The following is a 12,666-nucleotide window of genomic DNA, read 5'->3' on the forward strand; positions in this document are numbered from 1 at the left end:
TCCATCTCATCACATCCTCAAGCAACTAATCTCATCCCAAACGATTGACAATGCATGTACCATGTAATGTGCATACCCATGCCAGACAGCCGACAACCTCGCACCGTTACACACACACACACACACACACACAAACCCATAAACCTACAGGTACCGTATGCAGCAGCATCATGTCATCGCGCCATCCCGTTGTCGGATCCGAAGTCGGCCACAACGGCAGATTGCGCGGGCCCGTCCTTCATTCGCGTACTTACAGGAAAGAGGAGCAAAGGCCGTGGAGAAAGTGTTCGCACGCATGAATTGACCTAGTCTTTTTTCTATATCTGCTGATTGATTGATTGAGGCGAAATATGATCGTACATGTGAACATGATGATGCGTTGCCAGACCAATATCCAAAAATCCGTTCGACAGTCCATGCCATACCCTCCTCCTATCTATCGCACTGTGTATCCGAACAGCAGCAGCCCACCATAAAAGGGAGGGGAGCCAGGGGCGCAAGAGAAACACCAGGTTCCTCTGCTCCAACTCAATCCACGCAGCACCACCATACCTCGTTCCATGGCGAAACCCCCCCCCCCCCCTTCAGCGACGCCGAAACCGAAACGCCGCTGCGATGATCGTGGCCATGCATCTCATCAACATCTTTCCTCCGCTGCTGCTGCCGATGAGGTTCGTTTTGGATGCCGCGATTGCCGATTCCGATTTCGTTTTGTTGGTGCCGGTAATGGCAGTGGTGGTACTGGTGGTAGCACCTCACATCAGACACCAGCGCCACAGTTCGAGACAGGATCTCCGTGGCGGGCTGGCCGGGCTGGAAGAAGCGGTCTTGGTGGAGGAGCCAGCAGGAGGCGCTGGTGGAGCTCCTTTTTTGTTTTTGTTTTTGTTTGGTTTGGTTTGGTTGATGCGTTTGCGAGGTGGGATCTTTTTTCTTTGCTTTTTACCAGAGGAGACCACGAGGAGGAGGACGACGAGGGCCGTGGTGGTGTGGTAGAAGAAGGGTTGAGGCTTGAGGTGTCTTTTTTTTGCGGTACTCGATGGAGGTGTAGTGAGCTAGCTGGTTTGATTGACAGTCCTAGGGCACTGGATGTGAGAGAGAGAGAGAGAGAGAGAAAGCAAAAGCAGCAACGATACAACGGCAGCAGAAAGAAAAAGAGAGAGAAAGAAGAAACCAAAGCACCCCCACAACTTTACACCAATCCGAGCGATCAGACACACACCCAAGACACCCAAGAATCCACACGCGTCGTCCCAACGGAGAGAGAACAAGAAGAAAAAAAAGAAACCCCACATCACCATCATTGTCACCACCATCGCGTGCCTGTCTGCCTGTCTGCCTGCCTCCCCTCACGTACCTAGATACCTGCATGTGGACAGCCAGGAGACACAGACACAATTTGTCTTTCCTTGCGCCCCGAAACTCACGGTGGTGGGGTGCGATATTTTCCTCTCGATCGACCCAGCCGTGATACGTGAGTGCAGCGACGGTGTGTCGAAAAGGTCGACGCGGGCGGTGATCGAAATACCGAGTAAATATCGAGTGTTTGTGGCAGGCATGACTTGTCTGGCTGCCTGTCTGCCTGGTCTGGTCTGCCTTGCTCTCTCTCTCTCTCTCTCTCTCCATCTACTCATCCAACCAAAAATGGGTCCGTCTATTCGAAGCGGGAAGGGCAAAAGACGAGACGAGATGCCTGTTTTTGCGTCAAGTGAAAACCAAAGTGCGCGCACGCAGCCAAGCCAAGGGAACAAACCAGACAGCGCGTAAAGACGACCAAGGGAAAAACGGACGAGAGGGAAATTAATCAAGTCAGGAATACTTTGACTCTCTTCTTTCCGTTGTACCTATGTAGTCTAGTCGTTGTTGTAGGTAGGGTATATCAGCAACATCAGAAGTAAAAAAGAAAAACCGCAGTGATTCGCTTCGCAAGCTCAGCAGCAGCAGCAGCAGCAGTAGCAAGAGAACTAGACTCTGAAGCCTCAAAGCCAATGCAAAAGGATCCATCTCCCTCTCTCTCTCTCACTCACTGCTGCAGCTTGCCATCCAACTCCCTCTCCAGCCGCTCCAACACGCTGACGACAGCCCTAACACCGCGCAGCGCATTTTCATCCGGGCCCTGTCCGGGCGTCCAGCTCGCATGCGCAAAATCAATCAGCTTGACTGTGACCAACTTTGGCTCTTCCTCTTCGTCTTCATCCTCGCCCATTTGCACATCCAAATCCTGCCCGTCATCGACGCCGCCCTCGACAACGGCGCCGTCTTTGCCAACGAGCCGCATCTTGCCGTGCTCGTCGACCTCGACCTCGACCTCGACCTCGTCGTCGTCTTCTTCATTGAGCCCGTGCGCGCCCGTTGACGTTGCAGACTGCAGCGCGTCGAGCTCGGCGCGCTCCTTCTCGGCCAGTTTGGCTTCGGCGGCGCGCGCCGCCGCGGGGTCGCCTTCGTACACGAAGAGCAGGCTGGCCGAGTACATGCGCGACTCCTCGGCCTCGAGGGCGGCCTGGACGCCGCGGACGTCGGCGAGGAGGCGCTGGACGGTGGCGCGGGCGGCGGCGGGCGTGACGCCGGCGGTGGGCACGAGCAGGTAGTCGCGGAAGCCCTGGGCTACGTTGTCGGCGGTGAAGACGCGGCCGTACAGCTTGTTGAAGGTTTTGTAGCCCGACGCCGGGTCGACCGAGGCCGGCTCCGTGTCTTCCTCTTTCTTTTCGATCTTGTCGCCCTGCCACACGCGCATCCCCGCGATTCGGAACCCCAGGCTCGAACTCGTCGTCTCGGCCGCCACCTTGTCGAGGCGCGCGCGCTTCGCCTCGGCCGTCCCGTCGTCCCACAGTCGCGCCCCCAGCTTCAGGTCGAGCACGTTGGGCCGCACGAATCCGGCCGCGGCGTTTTCGAGCACGATGCTTGTATCTGTGTCGAGCTTTTTGCCCTTCAGAGGGCCGGGGTCCGAGGGGGCGAGAGTTGCTGCCGTTGGGCCTTCAGCAGAGGACCCCTCACCCGCAGCGCCATTCAAACTCAACGTGCCCATAAACGTCGGCATATACTGCGCAAACCGCGGATGGGCGGCAGCAGCCGACTCATAAAAAGCGATTTCCTGCTGCGTGCAAGGTTTGATGACAAGGGCGCCGGTGGGATCGGAGAGGACGCCATCGCTGTGGGTGTGTGTGTGTGTGTGGTTAGAAAGCTGTAGAGAGGGGGAGAGGGCAGACGTACTGGCCCGCCGCCGCGTTTTCAAACGCCGTTAGCGTTGAGGGGTCAAGTTGTGGCATCTTTCTTCCCTAAAAGCCTTCCTTCCTCTATGACAGTCGTGTCTGCTCGGTAGACCGGCACGCAGATGCGCAATCGTGCGTGCGTAGGTATGTAGTGGCGTATGTCGGCACTCCGTGCTCTGGAGAAGCTTCGGCCGCGCCTGTGCCGCCGTCAATACAGGCGAACAGATCTGCGTCGGATGAGCTGTTGGGTCCGTGGTCGAGACACGCGCAGGTGGGTGTCGAAGGTAAGGTAAGGTAAGGTAAGGTAAGGCAGGTGAATGCTGGGTGACGTGTGTGTGGTGGTGTTCGCCAATGGTACCTTTGCCAAGTGCCGCGGGTGCCATGCAGCCAGCCAGACCGTACCTTACCTGGTAGGGCTGAGCCGCATTGCCCCCCCCCCCCCCCCTCCCAATTCACCGATTCATCCCTCTCTCCCCATTACCTATTTATTCCTAGGAGCAAAACAGCACCTCAGCTCATTCCCAGAATCACGCATGCAAAGGCACCAAAGCACCAACAACGCCAACAAGAAATCTTGGTTGGCACCATCCGATCCATAGTTTTCTTTTCTTTTTTTTTTTTTTTTCTTTTTTTGGCCGTGCAGTTAGTTCCCGTCCTCGTCATCGCATTCCCGCAACCACCACCACCACCACCCGCCATCGCTGTCAGTTTCCTCCTCCCCGACTAAGGTACCGTCGACCTCGACGCCCGGTACAACGGCAACGGACGGCGGCGGCGCGTGCCGTTGGATCCACCCCCCCTCACACACACACCTCATCTTACTGCATAGCTGACCTCCTGCTGCTTGCTTGTTGAAGATGCGAGCAATAAGTTTGCGTTGTTTTTTTTTTTTTTTTTTTTTTTTTTTTTTTTTTTTTTTATTTGCGTGTTAGCGTCCGATAGTGTAGGTATTTTTAGATGCGTATAAACACGTCTTGTCTTCTTCCCAATGCTTGCGGTTTTCCTTTCTCACCTGGTCTCTCTCTCTCTCTCTCTCTCTCTCACCTACCTCGTTATTTCTTTTCACGTCAAGTCACGGCCGCCGCCGCCGCCAGCCAAACAGGACACTTTCGAATTAAGGGTTGTTACTACATACAATGTGCTGCTTGCTTCTTCTTGCTACTTGTTGCCTGTTGCCATCTTTAAACGACCAAGTCTTCTTCTCGCCGACCTATGAATAGCGATGCAACTGCTGCTGCTGCTGCTGCCTGCGCCACCATCCATCCACCAATCTTTCCCCCTCGCTCGCCCACCCACCCACCATGGATATGCATGCACCGCATCGCCCCAACCCATCATCACCTTCTTCACTCTCATCCCCAGCACCACTCAAGAAGACAGTAAAAAGTCGAAGACGAGGATGAAGAATCTCTGACTGGCTGCAAAGAAGTATGGGTATAAGAAGACGTCGGTTATTTTTTTTTTTTTTGGGTGGGGTGGTTCGTGTGTACGCGCAACAGATCAAGGGGGAAAACCCCTCCTGTACAGTACAACCACCTCAACGACGAAACGACGAGACGAAAAGACAAAGGGAAAAGAGTAAAAGAAAACCCATTATAAGAACCGCCGTCGCTTGCAGACCGCCGACTCGACCGACCGACCGCTTCATGCTTTCCCCTTGGCCCCGTCTATATACATTATCCAAACAACAGACAAGACCCTGCCACCGCCGCCGCCGCCGCTCATCCCCAGTCGACAGACAGAGCGCTGCCGTCGAAAACACCATGGAGAGAAAAACCCGACACGAAAGAAAGAAAGAAAGAAAGAAAAAAAGACTCCGGAAAACACCCTCGTTGACCGACCAGAAGATACATCCAGTCCGTCCCGTCCCGGTCATGCTCCATGTCCCTTGATCTAGGGTTTCGTATCCTTCTTGTCGTCGTCGCCCGTCTCAAGCCGCGGCTGCCCGCCAAACGGGCCCAGGCCAAACGCCGGCGTCGTCTCGTTGCTCTGGCTGGGCGGGTGCGTGAGGCGCTCCGGCTCCTTGACGATGACGGGGTCCTCGGCCCGCGTCGACGGGTGCAGGCCGATGCCGTCCTGCGCCTCGACGTCCGACCGCGACCGCACCCGCGCAAACGACACGTCGTTGTCGCCGTCGCGCCGCTCTATGGGCGACCAGCCTGCGATGCTGCCTGCGACGATGCCCGCCATGGCCGCCGCCGGACCAAACGCCGAGTTAGAGCGAGAGCGGCCGCGGCTGCGCGTGCTGGGCGTCGGTGGCGCTGGAGAGCCGCCCTCGTTGTCGCTGCGCTCGTTTTGCGGCGTCTGAGGAAGAGAGTGGCTGCTTCGGGACATGGCAAAGGCCTCGCGGGGATGCTGGAGCTTGAACTTGAGGGCGCTGAGGCGGCCGCCGCGAATCTTCTTGATGAATGCCAGCTCCTCGCGAATCTCGAGCAGGCCCTGGTTCCACTCGAACTCGTCCGAAACGACCAAGTCTGGCGTCGGCTTGCGCTTGAACCTCTCCGGAATGCAGCGGCAGACCAGCTCGTCCGGAATGCACCGAATGACGGCACCAACCGGAATCGAGATGGCTCCGAGGACTATCGAGTATCCCCACTGCGGTCCGTTGAGGCGCGTGACAGAAAAGGCCGCACCGCCGACGAAAACAATCATGGTCTGACCGCCAATCATGATGCAGTTGATCAAGATGAAGAATAAATTGCGGTGGAGGCCCTCGAAGATGTTGAACCGATTGTCCAGGCGCCTGCTGTTCATTTGGTTGAAGATTGTCATCCAGACAAACGTGTTGAAGACGAGCGTGCCCATTTGATCCTTTTCGCGCTGGCTCTCGTACCCCAAAATGTCCTCTCCGGCAAAGTAGAGGATGAAGGTGACGACCAGCTGGTAGATGGACTGTCCGATGATCATCTTCCACATGGTGATGCTGATGAGCGGAGCCGACTTGGGATCGGGCTTGCGGTCCAACATGCTGAGACTGGGAGGGTCCGTCGCGAGAGCGAGGGCCGCAAACGTGTCCATGATGAGGTTGACCCACAGCAGCTGCACGGCAGTGAGGACCGACGTCTGGTCGGAGCTGGACACGGCCGACACAAAGGTCAGGATGACGGCAGTAATGTTGACGGTAAGCTGGAATTGCAAAAACTTCTTGACGGCATCGTTGACGGCACGGCCCCACAGCAGGGCCTTGACAATCGAAGAAAAGTTGTCGTCCATGAGGATGATGGCCGAGGCCTCCTTGGCGACCTCTGTTCCCGCAATGCCCATGGAAAAGCCAATGTCTGCCGTCTTGAGCGCAGGCGCGTCGTTGGTGCCGTCGCCGGTGACTGCCACCGTCTCGCCAAGCTCCTTCAACCGCTTGACCAGTTTCCGCTTGTCGTCGGGACTGGAGCGAGCAAGGACGCAGAGCTTCGGAATGACTTGGTCCATCTGGCGCCTGCTGAGCTTGCGGAACTTGGGACCTTCCATGACCAGACCGCCGGCAACGAGAATGCCGCAATCCTCGGCGATGGCCTTGGCCGTCAGGACGTTGTCACCCGTGACCATGCGTACAAAAACGCCGGCTCTTTGGCAGTCCTTGACGGCCTCGCGGACGCCGTCGCGGAGAGGATCCTGGATGCCGACGAGACCGAGGAACGTCATGTTCTTGTTGACGTCATCAAAGTTTGCCTGGGTGGAGTCGTCCTCGAGCTGCCGAGCGCCCTTGGGCGGCCACGACTCAAAGTCCTTGTACAAAAAGGCAATGGTGCGCAGAGAGCGCGAGGCATAGGTCTCGATGAGTTGGGTAATGATGTCGCGAATCTCGTTCGTCAGGGGGCGGACGGAGAGATCCTTGGTAGCGTCCACAATGTCGGTAGCTTTTGCAAGCATAATCTCAGAGGCACCCTTGACGTACATGCGGTATCTGCCGTCGTCGAGCTTGACCACGGCCGCCATGCACTTGCGGCCCGAGTCAAAAGGAAAGAGTTGCACCACGTTGGCGTTGGAGCGTTCGGTGTTGATGGGTCCCATGCCCAGATAGTCGCGCGCAAAGTTGAGCAGCGCCGTCTCCGTCTTGGACCCTATAAAGGCAGGCTTGCCATCCTCGACGCCTTCAAAGGCGGTCGAGTTGATGGCGATGGATTGCTCAAACAGTTGCTTGACGTCGGGGCCGAGGTTGGAGGCGAATTCGGGCGGAGAAACGTCGTCGCCCTGGTCCATGGAACCAGTTTGGCCCTTGTCGGCAGCGGCTCGACGGTCGCCAAACCTAAAGGCCGTCCCCAGCGAGCCGGCCACTACAGTCATTTTATTTTGCGTCAGAGTTCCAGTCTTGTCCGAGCACACAGTCGTTGCATTGCCCATGGTTTCGCAAGAGCGCAACAGCCGGACCAAGTTGTTGTCCTTGAGCATGCGAGTGGTGGCAAACGCCAGGGCGAGCGTGACGGCGAGGGGAAGACCTTCCGGGACGGCCACGACGATGACGGTGATGGCCACGATGAGAATGTCGAGAAACTTTTGACCCTTTTGAGCAGGACTGTCGTCGCTGCCCGAGAGGTGGACCAAGAATTCGATGAAGAGGACAATGAACAAGAGCAAGGCAGAGCCGCCGCCGAGTTTGGCAATGTACTCGGCGAGGACGTTGAGCTTCGACTGGAGAGGAGTGACTTCGGCATCCTCACGCAGGGCCATCATGGTCTTGCCATAGCTCGAGTGGACGCCCGTGTTGGTCACCAAAAAGCTTCCCACGCCTTCTGCCACCTTGGCGCCAGACAGAATAAAGGGGTCCATCTTCTTGCCGACTCGGCCCTCCTCCATTGACTGATAGACGTCCTCGGCAGCCATCTTCTTGAGGAGGTCGGATTCTCCAGTTGCCGAAGACTCGTCGCACTTGACATTGTGTCCGCTGATGAAGATGCCGTCGGCAGGGATCATATCCCCGGGTTCGAGCAGCATGACGTCGCCAACGAGGACATCGTAGACGGAAATTTCGCGCGTCTTGCCGGAGCGAATGACCTTGACGAGGCGATCCGACTTTTTCCTGTTGAGTTTGACGAATTGGCGCTCCTTTTGCCAGTCGTTGAGCGCGCCGACGACGACGACGATGAGGATGGCAACGATGATGGCAACGCCCTCGACCCATTCGACTTTGGGCTTGCCGTCCTCATGATCGCCACCAAAGGTTTCGTACAGACCCAGAGCCAGGGAGATGACGGCGGCAATGGTCAGCAGAATCAAGACCTTGTCGTTGTAGGCCATCCATGCAAGCTCCCATATGGTCTTGGCCTTCTTCTCAGGGAGCCGATTGTCGCTGAAGACGCGTTTTCTGTCGAAAAAGGCACTAGGCTTCATGCCGCTCTTTTCCGAGTCCGACGTACTAGGCCGAGGGTCGAGATCCTTTCTCGTATACGCCTGCGGGGCGGTTGCTTCTTCAAAGGTAACGGTTCCACCCAGCGTCTGCTCGTCCACGCTGAGACCGCTCTTGCGGTCCGTTCTCAGGCCCCTCTCCAGGCCAGTCAAGCCGCCCAGCGCGTGAAAGGCGCCCAAGCTTTTTGGGTTGTAAAGCTTGCCCAGCTGGCCGGGGGTGAAGGCGAAGCGGTTGTCTTCGACATGAAACAAGTGTTCGGTGCCGGGGTCGGGAACGAGAGCATCTTGGTCGTTTAGAATCTCGTCGTGGCCGAGAGCCTTGTTGTGGGCAGCGGGCAGGGTGGGTGACGTGTTGACGTATGTTTCCGAGTTGCTGGCTGCGTCGGTCTGCGAGTCGACCGAGTTCCCGCGCGAGCGAGGGGCAGGGACGGCGAGAAAAGAATTTGGGTCGGTGCCCCATTTGTGGGTGGGAGAGGAGACGTTGTGAGGAGAGGTTGGCCTGTCGCCGTTGCTGTCAAAGGAATTGGTGGCGACCAAGGGGTCGGTGGGGGAGGACTTGGAGACGGGCGAGGTATCCTCTGTGCGCGAGGCCGTGTCGCTCATGTTGTTTAGGGGCACGTCGTTTTCATTGTTGACTGCCGACGTGTCGATGGTGATGGTAGGAGCGCGCTGGCGGCGAAGGGGGCCGGGCGATGGGGTATTTCTGCCCTCGCCAGACGGGCTGTAATCTGCCATGGTGGAGGGTCGCGATGTGATTGTTAGGTGGGTGACTTTTGCATGCCGGATATCACGAGAGATATACGCAGGGGGAACAATGGCGTGTGAATGTTGTTGGGAGCGGCGAGCGGAGCGGGCTGTGCAAACGGACCAAGGAACGTCAGTAGTGGACAAGCATTTGTGCCCAGAAGAAGGCGGGAGATGGGTAACCGAAGAGGGCGCGCCTCGCCAAAGGAAAGGCGCCCAGGCCAAGAAAGACCTTGTTGTAATGAAGCCGGGGTGTCGGGCAGTGCTGGAGCGACTTACGGGCGAGACGAGTGAAGCTATTGGGATGAGGAGAAGGAGGAGAAGGAGAAGAAGGAGGAGGAGGAGGAGGAGGAGGAGGAGGCAAAAGAGGACGAGGTTGTGGAAGAAGTGGGATTGATGGTGGTGGACCAAGTCATGTGTGGCTGAAGGAGAGTGCGTAGGTAGTACGTAGGTCGAGGTCAAGAAGAGCAGGAGCAGTAGCAGGAGCAGGAGCAGTGGAAGTAGCAGTGGCAGTAGCAGTAGCGACAGGCGCCAACAAAGACGATATTCTCAGAGGCTGACAGGCAGGCAGGCAGGCAGGGAGGGAGGGCTGGCCAGCGTTTGTTGGCAGAGCAGAGCAGAGCAGAGCAGAGCAGGGCAGAGCAGAGCAGTACTGGAGCTTGAGAGAGCAGCACTGCGGGTGTGTACCGTTAGGTAACCGGCCAAGAGCTGCACTGCCTCAGTCTAGCACCAACTCGGTATAGCCCACCCGCGCGCATCCCTGTCGGACCTGACACTCGTCTCATTGCAACTTTCATGTAGAATGTCGCTTGACTCGACCAACCGAGCGCCCAGCCTGTGTCTGCCACCGTCTGGGCCATGTCTCCGGCTCAGCTCTTGACCATCTCTCCTCTCCTTTGCGCCAAGGCCCCGCCCTTCGGCCTTGTCCGCCCGCTGCGGGCTTGGCTAGACACGGTACCTGCGCCACCACCGCCACTCCTGTTGAGCCTCATCCAGCTACTGCACTGCACTGCACTTTCCGCCTTCCACTCTGCGCTCATCATTCCGGTCATCCCTTGGCATCACCCCCGTCACCACCACCACTACTGCACTGCACTGCACTGCCTCGCTGCCTCCTCTCGAAACAAAAAAGACTCGCCTCCACCCTTTCATTGCTCTTGCTCAAACATGACCGCATAGCCGCCTCACCGCATCCTCAACCAGCACTTGTTTCGCAGCCCGACCGACATGCTCATTCCTTGCGTCCCATGTGTCGAAAGCTCTCTCGCAATGCTCCCTCGCTCCCTGCATGAGCCATGTGTCTCCCATACCTACCATCTTATCCTCTTCGGTCATTCACCCCGAAAGATGAAAATGTTACCCCTGGCTACCCTCCTTGGCCCGTCTTGGTGCCAATGCATGCCATACCCTCTCTGCACCCTCTCACCGCAGCCTTGTTGAACGGCGGCGAAAAAAAAAAAAGGTAAAAAAAAAAAAAAAAAAAAAGGCGCATCGCAACTTTGGCCAGCCTCTGCGTCTGATTCACCGCCCGTCCTATCAATTCTTTACACCCTGCGGCGCGGCATGCATGTGTCACGCAATGACGTGCCGACATCTGGCTTACCTTACTGCCTCAAGACATGTGCTCCTGTGCGCGCGCGGCAATATCACGGACGGACGGCCATGACCTCTCGCTTCGGCCATCGTGGCGTTGGCACGGTGGAGGCTTAGACTCTTGCTGCTGCGTGTCGTAGCGCAAAGGAAATGGGCTCCTCTTCTGGGCAACTCGACACGATGCGAGACGCTGCCTTTTGATTGACCAGCGCCCTTCGTTCTTCTTCTCGTCGGGCGGCCCGCTGTCTCTGGGCATTATTACTCCGGCTGCGCTAGAAGATTTTTTTTTCTTTTTTTCTTCAATGCTCCTGCTGCTTTGCGACGTGATGCCGACCCGAGGTTCACCGGTTTTGTTGTAGTGCTGCTACTACTGCTGCTGCTCCGCCACCCGTCTGTCTCCCATTCAGCTGTCACGAGCTGTACACGCGCGCGCGCGCGCGCGCGGGTGCACGGGCTCGCCGTCCGACTGTTGGGTTGGACTTGGCCCGCATTAGCTCAGGTCAGGTCGGCTCCTCAAACGCTGCGACACCAAGTCCGCTGGCCGGCTCGACAAGCTCAGCCCAAGCTTCTCGCCGCTGCCGTTGCTGGGCTGGCTGGCTGGCTGGCTGGCTAGGCTCACTGAACACCACATTGCCACAGCCGCAGCACACGACCCTCTTGCCGGCTCTGGTACTTACAGACAAGACGAAGCAATCTTCTTGTCCAAGCCGCCAAAAGTTCCACATTTTTCTTGAATCTGCGTTTCTCTCTTCCCGCTTGTGATATTGAAGATTTTTTTGGCGCAATATCTTGGCTTCTTTCACTGCAATCTGCTTGTCTGGCTGGCTTTTTGCACTGCCCCAGACCCCTTGTCTGCGCGGTATCACGCAGACGGTTCCACTTCCCTTTTCGTATCGCCGTTATGCCGCATATCTATGCTTCAAGAGGGGGAAAGGGGATTCCCATTCTTTCGGCTTAAGGAGAGGGCTGTTATCTTGTGCTCCTCTAGTCTTGCTGAGCCACGCAGACGGACAACGTTTGTTGTGGATGCATGTGAGAAAAACGGGATGAAAGAGGGAGAGGGGACAGAATCGCCACTGTCGAACTTCATTTGTCTGCTGCACATGGAAAAGAACTGGCCGAGTGGTAGGCAAGTTTCCGCGCTTCTCCCTCGCCCCAAGGCAGGTGAGCTGCATGTTCGGAAATCTTGTCCCTTTCTGGTCCCTATGTTGACCCTGCCTCCTCTCTTCCTCTCTCCTTCTTGAGCTCTCCTCACACCAACCTACTTACCAACCAACCAACTAACCAACCAACCAACTGGCAGTCCAATGACCAAACAGGACATGCCCTCTCACTTACACCCCCACCCATCTTTTTCACTTCCATGGCCGCCTTCTCCACATATTTGACTGGCTAACTAGGTAATAGCTAACCAACCAACTCAACCAGCACCACATTCCCTCGATCAACTGGCGCCCCAGAGCTCGTCCGCCCGCACGCAACCAACAAGCAGCAGGCGAGCGCGAATGGGAAACCATGGCTCGACACCTCTCTTATTAAAGAACAGAGTAGGTAATGTTGCCTGCCAATCATTCAGTAACTCCCTCACTCAATCAGGCACGCGAGCAACTAGCCAACCAGCCATTAAGATATTGCTATTGCAATCACAATCGGCGCGTAAACGAGAAAGCGAATCAAATCCCGCATCCGTACTCACACCACTCACTCAATGACAGGACTCTCCTTTCTCGCTGCCTATGGACGAAGACACATACACGTCTGCGCCTCCTTCCTTCCTCGCCAC

At 56.8% G+C, this 12,666-nt stretch overlaps 4 protein-coding genes across 4 annotated transcripts; 2 read left to right on the forward strand and 2 right to left on the reverse strand.

Annotated features, from left to right (window-relative positions):
• Positions 1–429: 429 nt before the first annotated feature.
• IWZ02DRAFT_193649 (uncharacterized protein) lies at positions 430–1,456 on the forward strand. Its single transcript, XM_066762467.1, has one exon. The coding sequence runs from the start codon at positions 561–563 to the stop codon at positions 1,356–1,358; it is 798 nt and encodes a 265-aa protein (XP_066625669.1). The 5' UTR covers positions 430–560; the 3' UTR covers positions 1,359–1,456.
• A 564-nt stretch (positions 1,457–2,020) lies between these two features.
• On the reverse strand, positions 2,021–3,263 carry IWZ02DRAFT_372909 (inositol polyphosphate multikinase; the record flags this gene model as incomplete). The annotated part of the gene is made up of 3 exons (XM_066764668.1): positions 2,021–2,194; positions 2,312–3,146; positions 3,208–3,263. 3 exons carry the CDS (start codon positions 3,261–3,263, stop codon positions 2,021–2,023), a joined length of 1,065 nt encoding a protein of 354 aa, XP_066625670.1.
• A 1,251-nt stretch (positions 3,264–4,514) lies between these two features.
• Positions 4,515–5,260, forward strand: IWZ02DRAFT_193726 (uncharacterized protein). Its single transcript, XM_066762469.1, has one exon. It carries the CDS (start codon positions 4,637–4,639, stop codon positions 5,096–5,098), a length of 462 nt encoding a protein of 153 aa, XP_066625671.1. The 5' UTR covers positions 4,515–4,636; the 3' UTR covers positions 5,099–5,260.
• On the reverse strand, positions 4,746–9,491 carry IWZ02DRAFT_193709 (uncharacterized protein). Its single transcript, XM_066762468.1, has one exon. The coding sequence runs from the start codon at positions 9,279–9,281 to the stop codon at positions 5,100–5,102; it is 4,182 nt and encodes a 1,393-aa protein (XP_066625672.1). The 5' UTR covers positions 9,282–9,491; the 3' UTR covers positions 4,746–5,099.
• Between the last annotated feature and the right edge of the window lie 3,175 nt (positions 9,492–12,666).

The sequence above is a fragment of the Phyllosticta citriasiana genome (assembly GCF_038021145.1).
Source record: "Phyllosticta citriasiana strain CBS 120426 chromosome Unknown IWZ02scaffold_3, whole genome shotgun sequence".
NCBI lineage: Eukaryota > Fungi > Ascomycota > Dothideomycetes > Botryosphaeriales > Phyllostictaceae > Phyllosticta > Phyllosticta citriasiana.

Bases quoted from the DNA above. Each gene is read 5' to 3' on its own strand.
- IWZ02DRAFT_193649 (XM_066762467.1), top strand. From the start codon at position 561: ATGGCGAAACCCCCCCCCCCCCCTTCAGCGACGCCGAAACCGAAACGC.
- IWZ02DRAFT_193726 (XM_066762469.1), top strand. From the start codon at position 4,637: ATGGGTATAAGAAGACGTCGGTTATTTTTTTTTTTTTTGGGTGGGGTG.
- IWZ02DRAFT_193709 (XM_066762468.1), bottom strand. From the start codon at position 9,281: ATGGCAGATTACAGCCCGTCTGGCGAGGGCAGAAATACCCCATCGCCC.